Here is a 19,125-nt window from a genome sequence, read left to right as displayed (position 1 = left end):
ACGAGATAACCATGCTGTGTTTCGTATCACAAATCACTAGTCGAACACTATTATTGTTGTTGTTGTTATTTGTACTTTTGGTCTTATTGTTGGGATAGCTTTTGTTCAGGATACAACATTGAGGGATTGTGTTGCTATAGAAATAAGAGCATATGGGACTTCCTTAGCAAAAATTCCCATGAGTGACTGCGGTGCAATTTTTTTTATTCTTCTACAAGTCAGCATTGTTTCTGACAACATTTAAAGAATGTTTCCGTGGCTGTTTGTGTAGCCTTTTCTCCAAGAGGCCTGTTAGACTTTTGATTAGAAAATCATCTTTACAGCATTATTTTGATAACCTGCAACGCACGTCTACCTGGGAAGGCGCCCTTAGTAAATGTACATCTCAAACAGAATTGTTATTTTTTTTCCGTATTTCATTTACTACCCATGTTTCCCTGAAAATAAGACCTTGTCTTTTTTTTGCCAGCAAAAAAGGCACCAGATCTTATTTTCGGGGAATGTCGTCCACTGACAAACCTCTCTTGTGTGCGTCGCCCCCGGCCTCCTTTTCGCTGCCAGAGGCCTTCAGGAACTACTACTTCTGCAGCTGGCAAGGCTTCTCCTGAAGGCCTCTGCAGCTGATAAGAGAGCTCTGGATCGATCCAGAGCTTTGTTATCAGTTACAGAGGCCTTCAGGAAAGCCTTGCCAGCTTTGCCAGTTGCAGAAGAAATGGGCTGGCAAGGCAGGTGTCAGGGTGTGCGAGGCCTGGCTACATCTGTCCAAAGGCAAGTAGTAGGGCAGCTCCACCCCCCCATCCCCATCCTAGCTTAATTTTTACCCGTCCACCAGGTGAGATCTTAATTAGGGCTTATTTTGGGGGTAGGGCTTATATTGGGCATACGTGTAAAAATCAAGCTAGGACTTACTTTCATGGGGTAGGTCTTATTTTCAGGAAAACAGGGTAGGGTTTGAAAAACAGCCTCATTTGAGGAAGGAGACTAATATTAATATGAGAGCGATCGGAATCCATGTGTTATACATAATTGGGTTTGCAAATTTTTGTGCCTAAATTGCATCGTGGAACAGAGACGTATCTAATACTTCACTCCTGGGAGATGATTTTAATTTCATACTTTAAATCTTTCCCATTACTGCCTCTGTTTAAAAACTCTAGATGCAGTGCAGCTTATTGGATAATTATCTGTCTCATTTTCATGCTTGGCTCCTAATCCGGAAGGAGAGAGGACTGTTTAATATAATGGTAAATGCAGGTCACTTTAATTAAGTTGCTCGACGAGAATGTTATGGCAAGCGATACGACGGTTCCCTTTCTTCTGCAATTCAACATTGTAGTAAATGGACCCATTGAATTTCTTGTGGCTCTAATACTGGCTCGCCTGGGTTCGGGAGAACCCATAGCTAATGTTATGGATGGTTCAGTGAACCGCCAAATCCCTCCCACCTTGCCCCACCCCTCCTACTCTGCCCCTCCCTCCCTGCCCCACCCCTTCTGCCCTGCCCCTCCCCTTCCACCCTACCTTGCCCCTCCCGCCCTACCCCGCCCCTTCTGCCCTGCCCCTCCCCTTCCACCCTGCCACACCCCTCCCACCCTACCCTGCCCGTTCCACCCTGTCCCGCCCCTTCTGTCCCGCCCCACCCCTTCCACCCTGGCCTTCTCCTCCTACCCTGCCCTGCCCCTCCCACCCTGCCCCGCCCCTTCTGCCCTGCCCTTCCTCTCCTACCTGTCCCTCCCACCCTGCCCTGCCCTTTCCACTCTGCCCCGCCCTTCCGCCCCTTCCGCACTGCTCTGCACCTTCTGCCCTGCCCTGCCCTGCCCTTCCCCTCCTACCCCACCCTGCCCTTCCACCCTGCCCCGCCCCTTCCCCCTGCCCCACCCTGCCCCCCTGCCCCTTCTGCCCTGCTCTGCACCTTCCACCCTGCCCTGCCCTTCCCCTCCTCCCCACCCTGCCCCTTCCACCCTGCCCCACCCTTCCCCTGCCCCACCCTGCCCCTTCTGCCCTGCCCTTCCTCTCCTACCTGTCCCTCCCACCCTGCCCTGCCCTTTCCACTCTGCCCCGCCCCTTCCCCCTGCCCTGCCCTTCCTCTCCTACCCTACCCTGCCCCACCCCTCCCAGGAGTTTCCTACACGGCCTGTTTTGGGTGTGAGGTAAGTGTGGACGTTCAGGTATGGCGAAAAACGGGCCTCCCCAAAGGCCAGAAACAGGCCCATTTTTGCCCTCCCAGAGGTTCGAAGGAAGCCTGCGGAGCCCGGGGAAGGCAAAAATGTCGTGTCCCCGCCCCCCCCACCGTGGTGCAAGAGGCTGACTAGGCCACACCCACCATGGCCACACCCACCCAGCAACCGGGCAGAGAACCCACTGCTGAAATTTTTGAAGGCCGCCCCTGAATATTTGCCTTCCTTTTTCAAATTTATGTATTCATCTTACCAGAATATTTAGAATTCACAACAAATTAACCAAACCTCTCTTCAGAGAAGTGCTAGAGGTAGTCCTTGACTTAGGACCACAAAGGAGCCCAAAATGCCTGTTGTTAAGTGAGGCAGTTGTTAAGCGAGTTCTGCCCCCATTTTAACAACCTTTCTTGCCACCGTTGTTAAGTTGAATCACTGCAGTTGTTAAGTTAGTAAGATGGTTGTTAAGCGATTCTGACTTTGCTTGTCAAAACATCGCAAAAGGGGATCATGTGACCCCAGGAAACATGGCCAATGTCATAAATACGAGTCAATAGCCGAGCCTCCAAATTTTGATCACAGTTCACTTAGAGACAGTTTGAAGTTATAACGACACTGAAAAAAGTGACTTGTGACCATTTTTCACTTTTACTATCGTCGCAGCGTTCCCATGGTCACGTGTTTAAAATTCAGTTGCTTGGCAATCGACTCATATTTATGACAGTTTCGGTATCCCAGGACCACATGATCCCCTTTTGTGACCTTCTGACAAGCAAAGTCAACCGGGAAGCCAGATTCACTTAACAACCAGGTTACTAACTTAACACCTGCATCGATTCACTTAACAACCATGGCAAGAAAGTGGTAAAAGGGGCCAAAATGTACTTAACTATCTCACATAACAACAGAAATTTTTTTGGGGGGGTCAATTGTGATCGTAAGTCAAGGACTACCTGCACTTGATTTAATTTTATTGGGGTTTTATTTATTCGTATTTCAGATTATATCCAATTATTTTGGCTTATGATTGCAACAATGCAATTCTTTCTTTCTTTCTTTCTTTCTTTCTTTCTTTCTTTCTTTCTTTCTTTCTTTCTTTCTTTCTTTCTTTCTTTCTTTCTTTCTTTCTTTCCTTCCTTCCTTCCTTCCTTCCTTCCTTCCTTCCTTCCTTCCTTCCTTCCTTCCTTCCTTTCCTTATAAACTTACTTATTCCAGCCTTTATAACATGACATTGCAAGTTACAATGTCATGTTACATATACACATGTGAGCACATTCATGCATACATATGTCTCTCTAAAAGCTAACAAAATAAAATTATTTTACGGGGATATTTCATTGGATGTGCTGCACCTAAGCAAACTGGGTTTTTTCCCCTACCCTGCTTTTTAAGAACAGGAAAATGAAATTATTGTCACTGAGCTAAGAAGCTAATCAGATGAAGTCCATTATTCATCCTGTCAGCAACTTCTACCACAGAAACTTATCATCTTATAATACAATTTGCCTGTTGCTAGATTTTGGAGAAAGCCTTACTATATATACAGTCTTAGAATTATTTTTTTCCCTCTCATCTTCTCCACCAATGTTAATGCTGTGTCTTTATTTGGTCCCATTTTTCTCCCGTCTTCCAGGTATTGTGAAATAGAGGTAGGTAGCCCTTGGCTTAAGAGCACAACTGAACCCCAAATTCCCATCACTCAGCGAGACCATTGTTAAATGAATTCTGCCCCATTTTACAATCTTTCTTGGGTGGTGCGGTGGCTTTGAGGCGGAGCTCTCGCCTCACAATCAGGAGGCTGTGAGTTTGATCCTAGATAAGAGGCAGATATTTCTCTCTCTGGACACGATGAGAATATATCTGCTGAAAAGAACTCCGCACTGGTGACAGGAAGAGCATCTGGCCAATAAACCCTCAGCTCTATTCAGTTGCCCAGACTCCACCCCGCAAAGGATTATGAGGTCATTAAAATGATGGTGGTGATGATTTAATGATCTTTCTTGTCACAGTTGCTAAGTGAATCACTTCGGTTGATCATGTGACCCTGGGATCATGTGACCCCAGGACATTGCAACTGTCATAAATGAGAGTCTGTTTCCAGGCGACTGAATTTTGATCGCACAAAAAGTGATCACATGACCTGAGACAGAACAACCGCCATAAATATCAGCCAGTTTCCGAGTGTCCAAAATTTTGATCACATGACCGTGGGGATGTGGCAACGGTTGTAGGTGTGAAAAACGGTCATAAGTCAATTCATCAGTGCTGTTGTGAGTTCAAACAGCTACTAAATGAACTGTTGTTAAGTCGAGGCTGACCTGTAAGAACATTCCATGTCTTGGGTCTAGGATTGGGCTTTTTTAGGATATACGCTTAAAAAAAGCCGTAGGCAAAAGTTGTGCAGCAGAAATACAGTCACACAGAAACTGTGGTTTTCAGAACAATAACTTTTTGACTTTCAGCTTTCCGTCTCTGATATCTTTTGTTCTTCAAAGCCAGGAGAAATCTGCTTTTAGAGCTTGCTGAATGAAAAGGGAACAGATTTGCCATGACTCTTAGAGAGGGGAAAATATAAAACTTTTTTGGGAGGGAAAAATGTATGTTGGCTGCAACACTTTAAATAGGCCATGCTTCCTTCCAAATCTCTTTCTGCATCATCCATCCATTCAGGTTTAGGTTTTGTTTAAGAGGACAGTGACAGAATTGGGTGATGTTTTTTTAAAGTTGCCTGCAAGAGCAGTGTTTTATTTCTCCAATATAATGTACTGAAAGTAAAATCGATGTTGGGCGGAAAGGCCAACATATACACAAACAGTGATGGAATCAACCATGGCATTGCAATCATAAGACCCTCATGACTTAAAAAAAAAACCCTTCAAGAAATGAGTAGATTGACAATGGCAATTAGAGAACAGGAAGAAAAAGATTATTCTAAGATTTGTAATTTATTTTATGAATGGTTAGACAGAAGAGTAAGAAATGGAAATGTGATAATAGTAATAATATATTACAATTAATTGACTTAGATTGAGCAAGAGAATGAATATAATTTAGGTAAGGATGAAATATGTTTTTGAAAGATAATAATTACAATATTAATGATAACATAATAATTGACCAATGCAAGATAAAATATTGATTAGAATGGTTTTATATATGTATATATATTAGCAAGTAAGAAATATATAATATTATTATGTGCACAGGATATATGTACCCAACAGACACACTGTTGAACTGAAAGATGGGTTTATATGTTTCTTTTTGTTGTAAAAATTAAAAAAAAAACTTTTTCAAAAGAAAAAACAACCCTGCCAGATGCATTTGGGTCGGTCATCAGATCCAGAGATTTTGTCTTCCAAGCTTTTGGATTCGTGCTGGAACCCATCCTCAGGGAACTTGCCTCTGACAGAAAGTGTGCTTTGGGCTATTCTGTTTGTGGTAGTGCCTCGTTGTGTGTGTTTGTGTCTTTTTAGGTGTTGATTGGGGTGTTGATGGCCGGCTATTAAGTTGTAGGCTGTTGTTTCCTTGTGCTACCAAGCCCTCACCCAGGGGTGGGATTCAAAAATCCCAGCAACTGGTTCACTGCCTGGTTGCTGGGTGGGCGTGGCCATGGTGGGCGTGGCCAATTGGAACTTCTGGGAGGGGCGTCTTTCACATCCCCCAGGGTCCAAATGCTTTCCTCAAGCCTCCAGGAGGGCGAAAACTGCCTCTCCCGGGGTCCTGAGGCCCTCCGCAAGCTGGAAACTTCCGTAGGGCCCATTTTTTCCCCTCCTAGAGCCTCCTTGTGTTCCCTGCACTTATCTGCCTTCAAAACGGACCACGTGGAGACTCCTGGGAGGGGAGGGGAGGGGTGGATGGGACCAGCCAGTCGGTTCAACTACTGGTTTGGCGAACCAGATGTAAATTTAACATCCAGTTTGCTTGAACCGGTCTGAACTGGGTGAATCCCACCCCTGCCCTCGCTTCCTCTTGATAAGCTGGGGTAAATCAGCACTCCTGTGGTTCAATGAAAGCCCATTTCCCAGGCTTCAATTAGTTCCCAGGCTCTTTTTGTGCCTGCTCGTTCAACAATCTTAGTAGCTGTAAAAATTCAATGTGTGTCCTTTTTTTTTTTTGCCTAATTTTTTTCAAATTAATTTTATTTTACATTAAGAAGCGCTTGTAAAAAGAGAGAACTTTCCAAGTTGTAAATTTGATACAATAAAAAATTAATGCCATGTAAAATAATAATGAAAATTAATTAATTAAAAAAACAAATAAGCTCAAAAGGAAGGCTTGATGGACCACTAGGGTTTTTTTTTCCCAGGGGTTGGGTTTTTTTTCCCCTATGTTTTCTAAATTTGGAGCACATCTTCATGACGGGGGCCAATCTTGTCTTCTTTCATTTTAGGATGGGCAGTCCGACATTTTGTACTGTTTCTGGACAGCAGTGACTCAAACTCTGGCTTCAGAATTTCAGAAAGCATCTGAAAGTAAGTACTGAACTCAATACGTATGAGGATGACATTTTTTCTACAGCTTTGAAAATCTTCCCACCATTGTCTTCTGTCGCACTTCTTTTGACCTGAATAATACAGGTGGTCTTTGACTTACGACAATTCACTTAGTGACCATTTGAAGTTACAACGGCACTGGAAAAAAGTGACTTAGGACCTTTTTTCACACTTACAACGGGTTGTAGCGTCCCCATGGTCACAGGATCAAAACTGGGGACTGACTCTCATTTATGACGGTTGCAGTGTCCCAGGGATCATATGATCATTTTTTGCGACTTTTCTGACACGCAAACCGATTCACTTAACAATTGTGTTTCTAATAGAACAACTGCAGTGATTCACTTAGCACAAAAGGTCATAAAATGGAGCAAAGTTCACTTCACCAATATTTCACTTAGCAACAAAACCTTTGGGCTCAATTGTCAAGGACTACCTGAACGGCAAACAGGAAAGGGGTTGTTTTCTCTTTTGGATGAGAAGGGAAACATTTTCAAACTAAAAAAAAACCTCAAGAAAATCCAGTTGCTTTTTGGAAAAGTGGTGGGATTCAAATATTTTTACCATCAGTTCGGTGGGCGTGGCTTGGTGAGCGTGCTTTGCATGCGTGCAAACTTTGCGTGGGCTCGCATCAAATGCACACTTTGCTCAGGCACAGATGTGTTTACGCAGGTGCAAAGGCATTCTAACTCACCTCCCGCAAGCCTGCACGATCCCGGACACTTCAGCAGCTGCCATGCGGCACTCCTCTGTGCCATGCAAAGCAGTTGCGCTTCAAATTCAGAGGATAAAGGTGAGTAGGGGATGGGCAGGTGGTCCCAACAGCAGAGCAGAGGAGATAACTAGTTTGGTCTATGCTGCTCATTGCCACTACCAGCTCAGCAGAACCGGCCCGAACCGGTAGAATACCGCCACTGCTTTGGGTCAACCCTGACCTAGATGACTGAGTATCTCCACAGACGCTTGGAGCATAATCTAAGTTGACATCTGAGTGCATTAAGTTCCCCAATGTTAATATAGGCTGACTCTCTTTAAAATAATTGGACTTATTCAAGGCAAGATCGGTGCACTCTTTGAAGGTAACTGCTTTGCTGAGGTAAAAGTTTTGTTTAAATATTTGATTAAAGCTAAGGAAAGAGATTTGTGTGTTTTTATGTTCAGATAACAGATTAACAGAGTTGGAAGCAGGAGTGGGATTCTACCAGTTCGCACCTAATAGTTAGAACTGGTTGTTAAAATTCTAAGCAGTTCGGAGAACCGGTTGTTAGAAGAAATTACTGGTCTAATCTTGTAAGGAAGGCAGGAAGGAAACATTCTGGTGTTGCTTACAGAAACTGCCTCTTTGTTAACCCTTATTACATTCTTGACAGGACTAGACTTCCTGTCTTAGGAACTTTTCTGGAGTATTTTTCCCCTTCTTTGCTGATACTTTGCTTGTGTGGAGTGGCCATTCAAAGTTACAATGGCACTGAAAAAAGTGACTTATGACCATTTTTCACACTTATGACTGTTGCAGCATCCTCACAGTCATGAGAGGCCAGGCGAGGAGATGCGTGCCTCGATGTGAATGATATTGAGTTAGCCACACCCAGCCAATAACATGACCACCAAGCCACATCCACCCAGTCACATGACCATCAAGCCATGCCCACCACCTAAACTACGCCCACAGAACTGGTTGTTAAACATTTTGAATCCCACCCCTGGTTGGAAGGGACCTTGTAGGTCATTTAGTCCAACCCCCCACCCAAGCAGGAGACCCTACACCATGTCTGACAAATGGCAGTCCAGTCCCTTCAGATCAAGGCCACTTTTTAAGCAGATTATTGCCATATAAATGAAGACAGGCAGTCCTTGAGACTTAGGATCACAATGGAGCCCAAAATTGCCGTTGCTAAGCGAGACAGTTGTCACACAAGTTTTGTTCCATTTTATGAGCTTTCTGGCCACAGATGTTAAGTGAATCACTGCAGTTGTTAAGTTAGTAACACGGTTGTTAAGTGAATCTGGCTTCCCCTGTTGACTTTGCTTGTCAGAAGGTCGCAACAGGGGATCACATGACCCAGGGACACGGCCACCTTCATAAATGTGAGTCAGTTGCCAAGTGGCTGAATTTTGATCACGTGACCTTTTGGGGATGCGGCAACGGTTATAAGTATGAAAAACGTTCGTAAGTCACTTTTTTTCAGTGCCTTTGTAAGTTTGAACAGTCACTAAATGGGCTCAAGGACCACAGCTCTTCACAGATTCAGTTATCACTTGTTTTAAATCCGAACAAAATACTTTGTGGTACAGCAGTTGTATTTTATTACAAAGTTGGAAAGGATCTGAAGATTAGCTTTAACGGTAATGGAATTTGAAAGAGTTCCACATAGTTCCTGTTTAATAACATAATTTCTTTTCCTCAGCATGGGTTTTAAAGAGAAAGCATATGAACACGTGCAATTCCATCTGCAGTTTAATTTGAAGTACAAGACAAAGTATAAGACAAATTTTTTGTGTGTCCAGTCACACTTGGCCAATAAAGAATTCTATTCTATTCTATTCTATTCTATTCTATTCTATTCTATTCTATTCTATTCTATTCTATTCTATTCTATTCTACAGCCCGATAAATCTTCCTATGCCCATTTTTATTATTTCCAAAACAAAAATGGAATTTTGGAAAGATATTACAAAAACAGTGTTTTTCTGTTGGTCTATTTATGTTGTGACTTGCCAGTGGCCAGCAGAGCTGGTAGCAGACTCGGATTGTGAGGGAGTTGGGGAGAAACATGGGCCAGTCCTGGCGTTTGGGGAAGGCTCAGATGAGTGCTCTGCGTTGGAGGCAGAGATGGGGCCAGGGCCGTCCAACAGTTATCAGCTGCCTTTAGAGTTGGAGATCAGTGGGGCAGAAGAACAGCTGGAGCCTGTTCCCAATGTGTGCATGCGCAGAGCTGCCAGGAGAAGGGAACAGCTAAGGAACAAGGGTTGACTCAGGAGTAAGGGCACAGGTGGATGGTGAATGGCCCCTCCCATAGAGAATAAAGAGGAGTAGTGTTTGCAGAAGACAATTAGTTTGTTTAATTAGGGTTCCTGATTCCTTGTCAAGTAATTGCTGCTACAGCGTGGCGTTTGCAAGCTATCGGCCTGGAAACTCTCCAAGCCTGACAAAGGTCTGTGGTTGTCAGAGAAAACGGGCTCCCAAGCTCCGTTTCTGGCTGGAGCAGCCTCCTACAATCCTCTGCCAGGGAAAACAGAGCCCGGGAGGGCCTGTGATGACCCAAAGGGGCGTGGCACAAAGGCAACACAGTCAGATAATCAATAAGAGTGCCTTTATTAGCTCCAATTTTGCCTCCAATGTCCAGATTACCTTCTGGCTGGAGAAAAACTCTCCCAGGAACAGCCTTTGACTATAGAAAATTAAGTCCAAAACATGGTCAACACAAATTGTAACTTAAAGTCCAAACAAGCGAAACTGAAATAATTAGTTTGGCAGGGCAGGAGCAAGAATTTCAGACTTGAAGGTATGGCAAAATTCACACAGTTGGGAAGATGCCAGGAACACAGATAAGCCACGACAACACAAGATAAAGTCATGTTTGCTGCCAACAGCCTGCAGCATGCAGCCTGCCTTTCCTATCAACTGTCTTCCCAGGTGTGGCTAATGGATGGAATCAGGGCCCTTTCCTCCCCCGTAAGCCACACAACCCACGTTGCTCCCTTCTCCGTTCCTCCCTGCGTGTCAAAGGATGAAGAGGGAGTGGGCCTGGGTCTTTCTCTGAACTCCCTCTCCCTTGTTCTATCTCTCCCCTGCTCTGCCCAGCCTGACTTTGTCCTTCCTCAGCCTTCTCCACAGCCAGCGGAGTCACACTCCCACTCCCTGTCAGCTGTCCAGCTTCCTCCTTGGATTCAGACTCTGACGGGGCATTGACAGGGTCTCACACACTTCCCTCGCAAGCTCTGTTTTCAGCTGCAATGGCCTCCTGCAACCCTCTGCCAGGGAAAACGCAGCCCGATGCCAGTCCAGTCCTTCGGGCCAGATCTGGCCCCCTGGCCTTGAGTTTGACACCTCTGCTGTACCTGTTGCAAGAATATTTTGTACGAGACTCATTACATTTTTATATTTTGCTTATTCTAAAGAAGTCACTCAGTGGCAAAATAAATATTTTTTTTCTGGGGCATTTCTGAATGAAATTGGATAAAAACAGCTCTCTTGCGTAACTTAACTCATACAGCATGAAGGATAAGTAGGACAAGTATTGTTTGCCTAAGCTTCCGATTGTTCACCCTTCCAATTAAATCTTTCACTTTTTCGAGCCTACGAGCTTATTGCCGAAGAAAGTAATTTGACGCTGAAAATACAAAAGTAAAATTGTGGATGAGAGAAAAAGTCGGGTTGTCACAGCACCCAGTCTGCGATTCATATCTATTTGATTAGACTAGAAAAGGGACATAAAAGCCAATAATAAGTCGCAGCAGGAATTCTTCTGGATATTTTTGCCCTTATGGCCATTGTGAAGGTAAAGGTACAGAATTTTCTCCAGAGCAAAAGATCTCAAACGAAAGCTCATCCATTGTTGTCACAACAGCTTTTTATTAAAAGGACACGGAGTCCTTCAGTTATAGCCATGGGGTAGCCTGCCCATCACTGCCGTAAATCGACTTATCCGTGTGGCCGATTTTATGCCCTTTTTTGTGGCTGTAGTTCAGGCTGCCGTGCTTGTAATACAACCTCTACAGTTGTCAGGTGAGGCCATGATTAACAATGGGTCAGTTTGGCTGAAAGCTGACAAACTCAGTCAGGTGATTGTAGGACATGGAAATGCTTGTAAATGTAGATGGTTCCTGAATTTATTTATTTTATTATTTTATGTTATTTTTTACTTTTCATTTTGTATTTTATTTTTTGTTTTATTCTATTTTGTTATTTTATTTTTTATTTTAATTTTCTATTTTATATTATTCTATTTCATTTTATTTTATTTTTCTATTTTATTTTGTTATTTTATTTTTCTATTTTATTCTATTCTATTTTATTTATTTTTTATTTTATTATTTATTTTATATTTTATTTATTGTATTTATTTTATTTTATTTCTAGAAAATTTATATTGTTGCCTGCTTGCCCATGGTGACTCAAGGTGGTTAACCCGGATATAAAAACCGTATAAAAGAAAGAAAAAGAATTAAAAAAGATAAAATAATAAAATAATAAATTAGTAAAATAATAACCTTGCCACCCCGGCGATAACACACATTCATATTAACCATTTCATGGGCTCCATCCCGCTCTGGGTTCCCCAGGCCCTCTGGCAGAACCAGGTCTTCAGCCACCAGGTGTATCTCCTTAGGAGATGGAACCCACAACATTCTTGGCTTCCCCACTCTGGTGGGTCGGGTAGATGAGACTGGCAAGAGACGGTCCCTCACATGTCCGAAGTGCGGTCATGTATCATGGGGTGGGGACAGCCGTCAGAATTTCTAATCTGGGTCGTACGTACCCCTGAAGAGGTCCGTTGTAGTTTCAAACGCTCACTAAGCGATTGTCCATAAGTCACGGCCTAGCTGTATTGAATTTCTATTCAGGTAGTCCTTTACTTATGACCACAATTGAGCCCAAAATTTCTGTTGCTAAGTGAGACAGTTGTTACAAGTGAGTGTTGCCCCATTTTACAGTTTTCCCATCCATAGTTGTTAAGCGAATCACTGAAGTTGCTAAGTGAGTAACAGGGTTATTAAGCGAATCTGGCTTCCCCGTTGACTTTGCTTGTCAGAAGGTCGCAAAATGTGATCGTGTGACCCGGGACACTGCAACCGTCATAAGTACATGCCAGTTGCCAAGTGTCCGAAGTTTGATCATGTGGCCCCGGGAAACTGCAGATGTCATAAATACGAGGTCGTTGCCAGGGGTTACAAATGTTGATCGGGTGACCATGGGGATGCGGCAATGGCCGTAAGTGTGAAAAATGGCCATGAGTCACTTTTTTCAGTGCCGTTGTAACTTCAAGCGGTCACTAAATGAATGGCTTGTATGTCGACGACTGCCAGTACGCAGGGGTGTGCTGCTGGGGTTTGCAGGGGTTCGGGAGAGCCCCTAGCTAAGATTCTGTGCAATTTGGAGAACTCCCAAATCCCACTTCTGGTGGGTTGTGCCCGTCCCACATCGTCCCTCCCAGGAGCCCCCACATGGGCCATTTGGGATGCAGGCAAGTTCAGGGTGCGTGCGGAGGCTCAGGGAAGATGAAAAATGGGCCTTCCGGAGGTTTGGGCCCATTTCTGGCTTCCAGAGAGCCCCTGGAGCCGGGGGAGGGCGTTTTTGCCCTCCCGGAGGCTCGAGGAAAGCCTCCGGAGCCGAGGGAGGGCAAACCCCACACCACCATGGTGCCGGAGGTGTCAGTATTCCGGCACTTAACCCCAATTAAATCATGGGTCTCGAGCCAAGCTTCCAAGAAGATTTATTAGGAGTAAACATACCAGCACTGCCTGGGTGTAGTCGACTCTGAGGCACATCATTCATTGTCACCCTTGACCCAGGTTTTCCCCCACCCCCTGGGTGTATCATAATTCATGTTCTCCAGTGGGACACATCCATAGCCAAGAATCATCAATCTTGCTGTCCAGTTTCAATTTTGCATGGCAGAACCTTCGGTCACCTAGTTACTATCTATGAAAACATTTATGGAATGCACTGTCGGTTTGCAAGCTGCTGCACTGCTCCCCCTCTCTTTCTGTTGGCCACTCCAGAAAGACCATAGAATTATTTTCTGAGTTGACAGGAGGCTGACTAGGCCACACTCATCCAGTAACCAAGCAGAGAACCCTTCGCTAAAATTTTTGAAGCCCACCCCTGCCTTGTATGCTGTACGAAAAAGGTATAGCTGTTGCACAAGCTTGCTTGAAGTAATATCCATCTGTCTTTTCGTTTTGTTTTTCAGCTTCCATGTTTTTGAAACAGGCTTTTGAAGGCGAATATCCTAAATTGCTGCGGCTGTATAACGATTTCTGGAAGCGCCTTCAACAATACAGCGAAAGCATTCAAAGAAACGTGATTGCGAACGGCAGCGCCGAGCCCTTAGCCGAAGTTCCCCAAATAGAGGACGATGTGCAGGATCTATTCATGCAGAAGAAACAGGATTATGAGTACTAGCACTTCTGTCCGTAATTAGGGAACAGAATATTTCAGACTTCAGATTCCTTGCAACGAATTGGGCCATTTGCCTTAGCGCAGAAGGGATATTTATAAATAGAAGTTGGGTTTGCTGTTAACAAAGGCAGTGAATCTACTGCTATTCAGTCATTAGAATTGGCTAGTTTGAATGGAAGCAGATTGAAGCTTAGGGTGCGTTGGGATTGGTTTGTGAGACTTTTTATTTTTTACGCAAAATACTTGCGTACCTGAAGTTCTCACATTGTGGCTTCATTAATGGCCATAAAGCCACATTTCTGCTCTGAAAACTAGCCTCAAAACATGGATGTTCTCTTTGGGGATGAATGTGTTTAGTGCAAGGGTCTTCAAACTTGGCACGTTTAAAAGACTTGTGGACTTCAGCTCCCAGAATTCCTGAGCTAACATGACTGGAGGAGGAATTCTGGGAGTTGAAGTCCACAAGTCAAAGCTATCAAGTTTGAAGACTCCTGGTTTAGTGTATTCGGGAAACTTCATTTTAAGTTGAGAAATATATAGGTTTCATTAATGTTTCTTGTTGTAGGACGCCAATCACACTTAACTGGGGTTTTTGAATTACTAATTCGAGCAAGGCGTACATTTTGATAGAAGAGTATAGTGTTAGTACCACTTTATACAGCGCTGGTAAGACAACACTGCATCCAGTTGTGGTCATAGTGATACAAAAAAGATGTTGACACTCCAAAAAGAGTGCAGAGAAGAGCCACAAAGATGGTTAACGGATTGGAGTCTAAACTGTATGATACTGTACATAATTATGGGAACTGGAGAATGCCTAGTTTAGAGAAAGGGACTAGGAATGACATGAGAGCACTCTTTCAATATTTGAGGGGCTGCTAGAAAGAAGAGGGGGACCAACTTATTCTCCAAAGAAAGGTTTGGCAACCTTAAGCATTGCAAGAGCCACAAAGGTTCTAATAGGGAGCCCCCTGTTTAATTCTGCAGCTGACCGGTTCCTCCACCATAGAGTCTTCTCCTAGCATAGCATCCTTTTTCCTCTACCTGTCCTAACTGAAAGCTCTATCAATTGTGGAACCGACTGGTGACAGGGAGCTGCAGCAGAGAGGGATGAAAGAGCCACATGCGGCTCCAGAGCCACGGGTTGCTAACAAAGCACCTGAAGGCAGGACAAGAAGTAATGGGTGGAAACAGATCCAACCTAGAATTAAGGAGAAATTTCCCGACAGTGGGAACAATTAATCAGTGGTACAAATTAACTCCAGAAGTTGTGGGTGCTCTATCACTGGAGGTTTTTAAGAAGAGATTGGACAGCCATTTGTCCAGAATGATATAGGGTCTCCTGCTTGAGCAGAGGGCTGGACTAGAAGACCTTCAAGGTCCCTTCCAACTCTGTTATTTCATATATACCCATCTACACACATCTCTGTGGATCAACACCTTTATAAGAACTAATGCTCATTACAGAGATACCTGCTTTTTAATTGTGGAGTTCAGATTAAAAAGAAAGTGTATGATTGTTTATGGCATCACTGAAAATTATCACTGTGCCCTGGTGGTCAGTGGTTAGAATGCGGTATTGCAGGCTAGCTCTGCCGACTGCCAGCAGTTCGATCCTGACTGGCTCATGGTTGACTCAGCCTTTCGTCCTTCTGAGGATTAGTAAAATGAGGACCCAGATTGTTGGGGGCAAGAGGCTCACTCTAAACCACTTAGAGAGGGCTGTAAAGCACTGTGAAGCAGTATATATACGTCTTAAGTGCTATTACTATTTATGGGACTACCTACAATGATCATTACATTCTTGTCATGACTCAAAGAACTGGACCACACGTTAAGTTCCACTTAAACTATACACAAGAAGTGAACTAGCAGTTGGCACTAAATTGGCACTAGATAAAAGTTGATGGAATTCAAGAAGGGTTGGACTGAGACCCTTTGTGGCTACATAGAGATTCTAGGCTGATTCCTCTCTTGACTCCACACCCAGTCTCTGTCCTTCTCCTACACCAGGGGTCGGCAACCTGTGGCTCTGGAGCCGCATGTAGTTCTTTCATCCCTCTGCTGCAGCTCCCTGTCGCTCAAAATATATGTCACAACCACCAATGTGTGACACTTGTCGGCACGCAATTTATTGAACTTTTCAAACCCCGGTAGGTTTTGTGGCTCCCGGTGTTTTCTTTTCTGTAGGAAATAGATCCACATGTTTAAGGTGTTTAAGGTTGCCGGCCCCTGTCCTACACCATTCCCAACCTACAATAATCCTTCAACAGAGAGGAATGGAAAGCACTGTGAAGCAGTCTATGTCTTAAGTGCTATTGCCATTACTTTCTGCAAAAGATGAAAAGTCAAGTCCCAGATGGGTTGCCGTGTTAAGGCGCGTTTGCAAAACGAAAATAACTATTTTTGTCTCCCTTAATTGCCCCCGCTTTCTAGCCCGGAGAAAGCACTGAAAAATTCTTTGCAACCGTACGAAGCTGCCTACCTATCGAAGTCACTGTCGCGACTCTTTGATCCCATCAACCTGGTGTTTCCTCCCGGAGGTCGCAACCCTCCATCGGCCGATGAACTGGACAGCATCATTAAAATCATTGCAAGGTGAGTGGTAAGGTAATAAGTTTCAGCGCGTAACGTATGAAGGGGTTTTTTTTCGCCTTCGTTCCAAAATCACAATTCATGTTCCCAAAAATCACATTCTTTGCAGTTGCATTATTCATTTCTTATTTTTTTTGCTACTGTTTATCAACTTAAAAATACTTCTTTGGTCTTTTTAGTTGCCAGCATAAAGGGAGTGGGGGGAAATAGTGCATTCCTCAAATGTTTCAGATAATTGCTTAAGCAGCCGAAGCTTCTGGGGCACAAGATTATTTCTGGAGAGCATGATTGATGACTCTTGGCTATAGATGTGTCCCATTGGAGAATGTCATGCCCCTTTGGAATCTGATTCCGAAGGGGAGATTGAACAGCTGACAGAGAGTGGGATTGTGGCTCCTGTGGCTGTGGAGGAAACTGGGGAAGGGCATAGTCCAGCTGGGCATTCAGAGGTAGACCTAGGGCCACCCCCTCTTCATCCTAGGGCACGCAGGGAGGAACGAATAAGGGAGCAACATGGGTTATGGGGGAGAAAAAGGCCCTGATTCCCTTCATTAGCTGCAGCTGGGAAAACTGGATAAAGTGGCTGTTTGTGCACAGCACCTTGCTGGAAGCAAAGCGTGCATTATCTTTGTTTGTCGAGGCTTATCTGGGTTTTGGCGTCCTCCCAACCATGTGTGTTTCGTTGTCGTTTGAAATCTGCAATTCCTTATCCTGCCCTGTCTTGTTAATAGCTGCAGCTGTGGTTTGTGTTGGTTTTTATTTATAATTTAGATGTACTTTGGGTTGAGACTGAATTTCTTCCCTTTAAAAACTGTTCTTGGGAGAGTTTTTTCTCCAGCCAAAGATAACTGGACATAGAGGGTGAAGTTGGATGCATTAAAGGGACTTTACCTACTTTTGTGACTTTGTTACTTTTGTGCCACACCCTGGGTCATCACAGAGGATATACATCCAGGGGGTGGGCAGAAGACCAGGATCAAGGGGGAAATGAATGATGTATCTTAGTGTCAGCTGCCCCCAGGTAATGCCGACATGGCCACTCCTAATAAATCATTTTTTTTACTCTGAGAGGGATGTGGCTAGAGACTTGTGATTTGAATAGGGGGGGATTTGTCTGAGTCCTGACACTAGTATTGTTTTTTCCCTAGTGAGCTGAACGTGGCAGCTGTGGATGTAAACCTCAGCTTTGCGGTATCAAAAAACGTGGCCAAGACTATCCAGTTATTTGGTGTGAAGTCTGAACAACTTGTAAGTCTTTTTTTAAAAAAAGAAAAACTAAAATGTTTTAAAATACAGGTAATCCTGGATTTACAACCCTTCATTTAGTGCCTGTCCAAAATTACATCACTGAAAAACTGACTTACGACTGTTTTTTGTGCTTATAAAATATCACCCCCAAAGCACCTCCCCCAAAGCAATTAATCCAGGCTGCGCGGGAACACAAGGCTGCGCCACCCACACGGCCCGCGGGAACACAAGGCTTGCGTCGCTTGCATTGCAAACAACACGAGGTAGTGAGCGGAAGGGGGGAACTTGCCCCATGCTCCTCATCTGCCTGGTCTGTCCACTGGGTTGCTTCTTTCCACTTCTTTCTTCTGCTTTTGGCTGTATGCAAGGAAAGCAGCAGAAGTCTTTCTTTCTCTCCCCCAAACTCCGCCAGAAATGAGTCTTTGGGACCCTGCAAGGCCTCCTGCTCCAAGAGGCTGTGCCAGCGCAACAAATCTCACAAAGACTCATTTCTGGCTGAATTTGGGGGAGAGAAAGACTTCTGCTGCTTCTGCTGCTTTCCTTGCATGAAGCCCAAAGTCTCTCTCTCTCTCTCTCTCTCCCTGAGAACGGAGCTGGAGACAGTATCCTGTGATCCCAAATAAAGAATGATCAATCGGTAGGAAAACGGGGTGGGGAATTTTCCTGCAGACTTTTTGGGGGATTTTCCCAAGGTCTCTAGTCCGCAAGATTTAAAATTATGAGTTTGGTGGTCCCTGAGGTCCAAAAGGTTGGCGACCCCGATCTAGTGCAACCCCCTGTTTAGGCAGGAGAATTTGTATCTTCAAAATGGTTGCCCAATCTCTTCTTAAATACCTCCAGGGATGGAGCACCCACAACTTCTGAATGGGATAAAACCAAGATGCAGAATCCAACTTGGCAACCAACGTAGGCCTATAAACTGACCTGCAGAGGGAGGAGCAGGCTGTGCAAAATAGAACAAATAAATAAAAATCAATAAGCTGCTGAAAATAATTGAGGAGTTGGCACCGTTCATGCCAGTAATGAGATGGCTAATCTGTTAGCAAAGCATTATAAAAGCCAAAATATGTTTTCCTGGCTTTCACATAATGGCTAAATTTGCCCAACGCATTAGACTAGCTGAAAATAGGGTTGGATATTTGGGATTATCCAACTATAAACCAGACCATCTTCTTAAACCACAATCCGACATGCTTATTTGCGTGTTATGCAAATTCTAACAGACAGGAAGCAGCAGGTGAAGCTAGGCAGAATCACATCAGATACCTGTACAATTAGCACAGTGGCGCCCAAGGCTGTGTGCTCTCTCCACTTCTCTTCTCCCAATATACCAATGACTGCATCTCAACTGATCCATCTGTTAAAATACTGACACAATACTAGCACAAAAGTTTTAGATTGGAAGATTAATGCTTGCTGTTCTCGTCAGTGGCTCCTAACATATTTCTGAATACTTATTTCTATTGATTGGTGCTGAATCGTGTCA

At 44.2% G+C, this 19,125-nt stretch overlaps 1 protein-coding gene across 2 annotated transcripts in view; it reads left to right on the top strand.

The window, feature by feature from the left end:
- Positions 1 to 19,125, top strand: part of COG5 (component of oligomeric golgi complex 5) — a 130,794-nt gene that overhangs the window by 85,817 nt on the left and 25,852 nt on the right. For both annotated transcript variants that reach the window (XM_026701333.2, XM_087935538.1), the window contains exons 11-14: positions 6,568 to 6,649; positions 13,588 to 13,792; positions 16,233 to 16,394; positions 17,540 to 17,639. In XM_026701333.2, coding sequence (XP_026557118.1) covers positions 6,568 to 6,649; positions 13,588 to 13,792; positions 16,233 to 16,394; positions 17,540 to 17,639 — 549 coding nt within the window. The remainder of the gene's footprint in view (positions 1 to 6,567; positions 6,650 to 13,587; positions 13,793 to 16,232; positions 16,395 to 17,539; positions 17,640 to 19,125) is intronic.

Source organism: Pseudonaja textilis, chromosome 5, assembly GCF_049901715.1.
Source record: "Pseudonaja textilis isolate UNSWEBS1 chromosome 5, rPseTex1.2, whole genome shotgun sequence".
Taxonomy (NCBI): Eukaryota; Metazoa; Chordata; class Lepidosauria; order Squamata; family Elapidae; genus Pseudonaja; species Pseudonaja textilis.
Note: the sequence above shows the minus strand (reverse complement) of the source record. Positions and strands in the feature narration are given on the sequence as shown.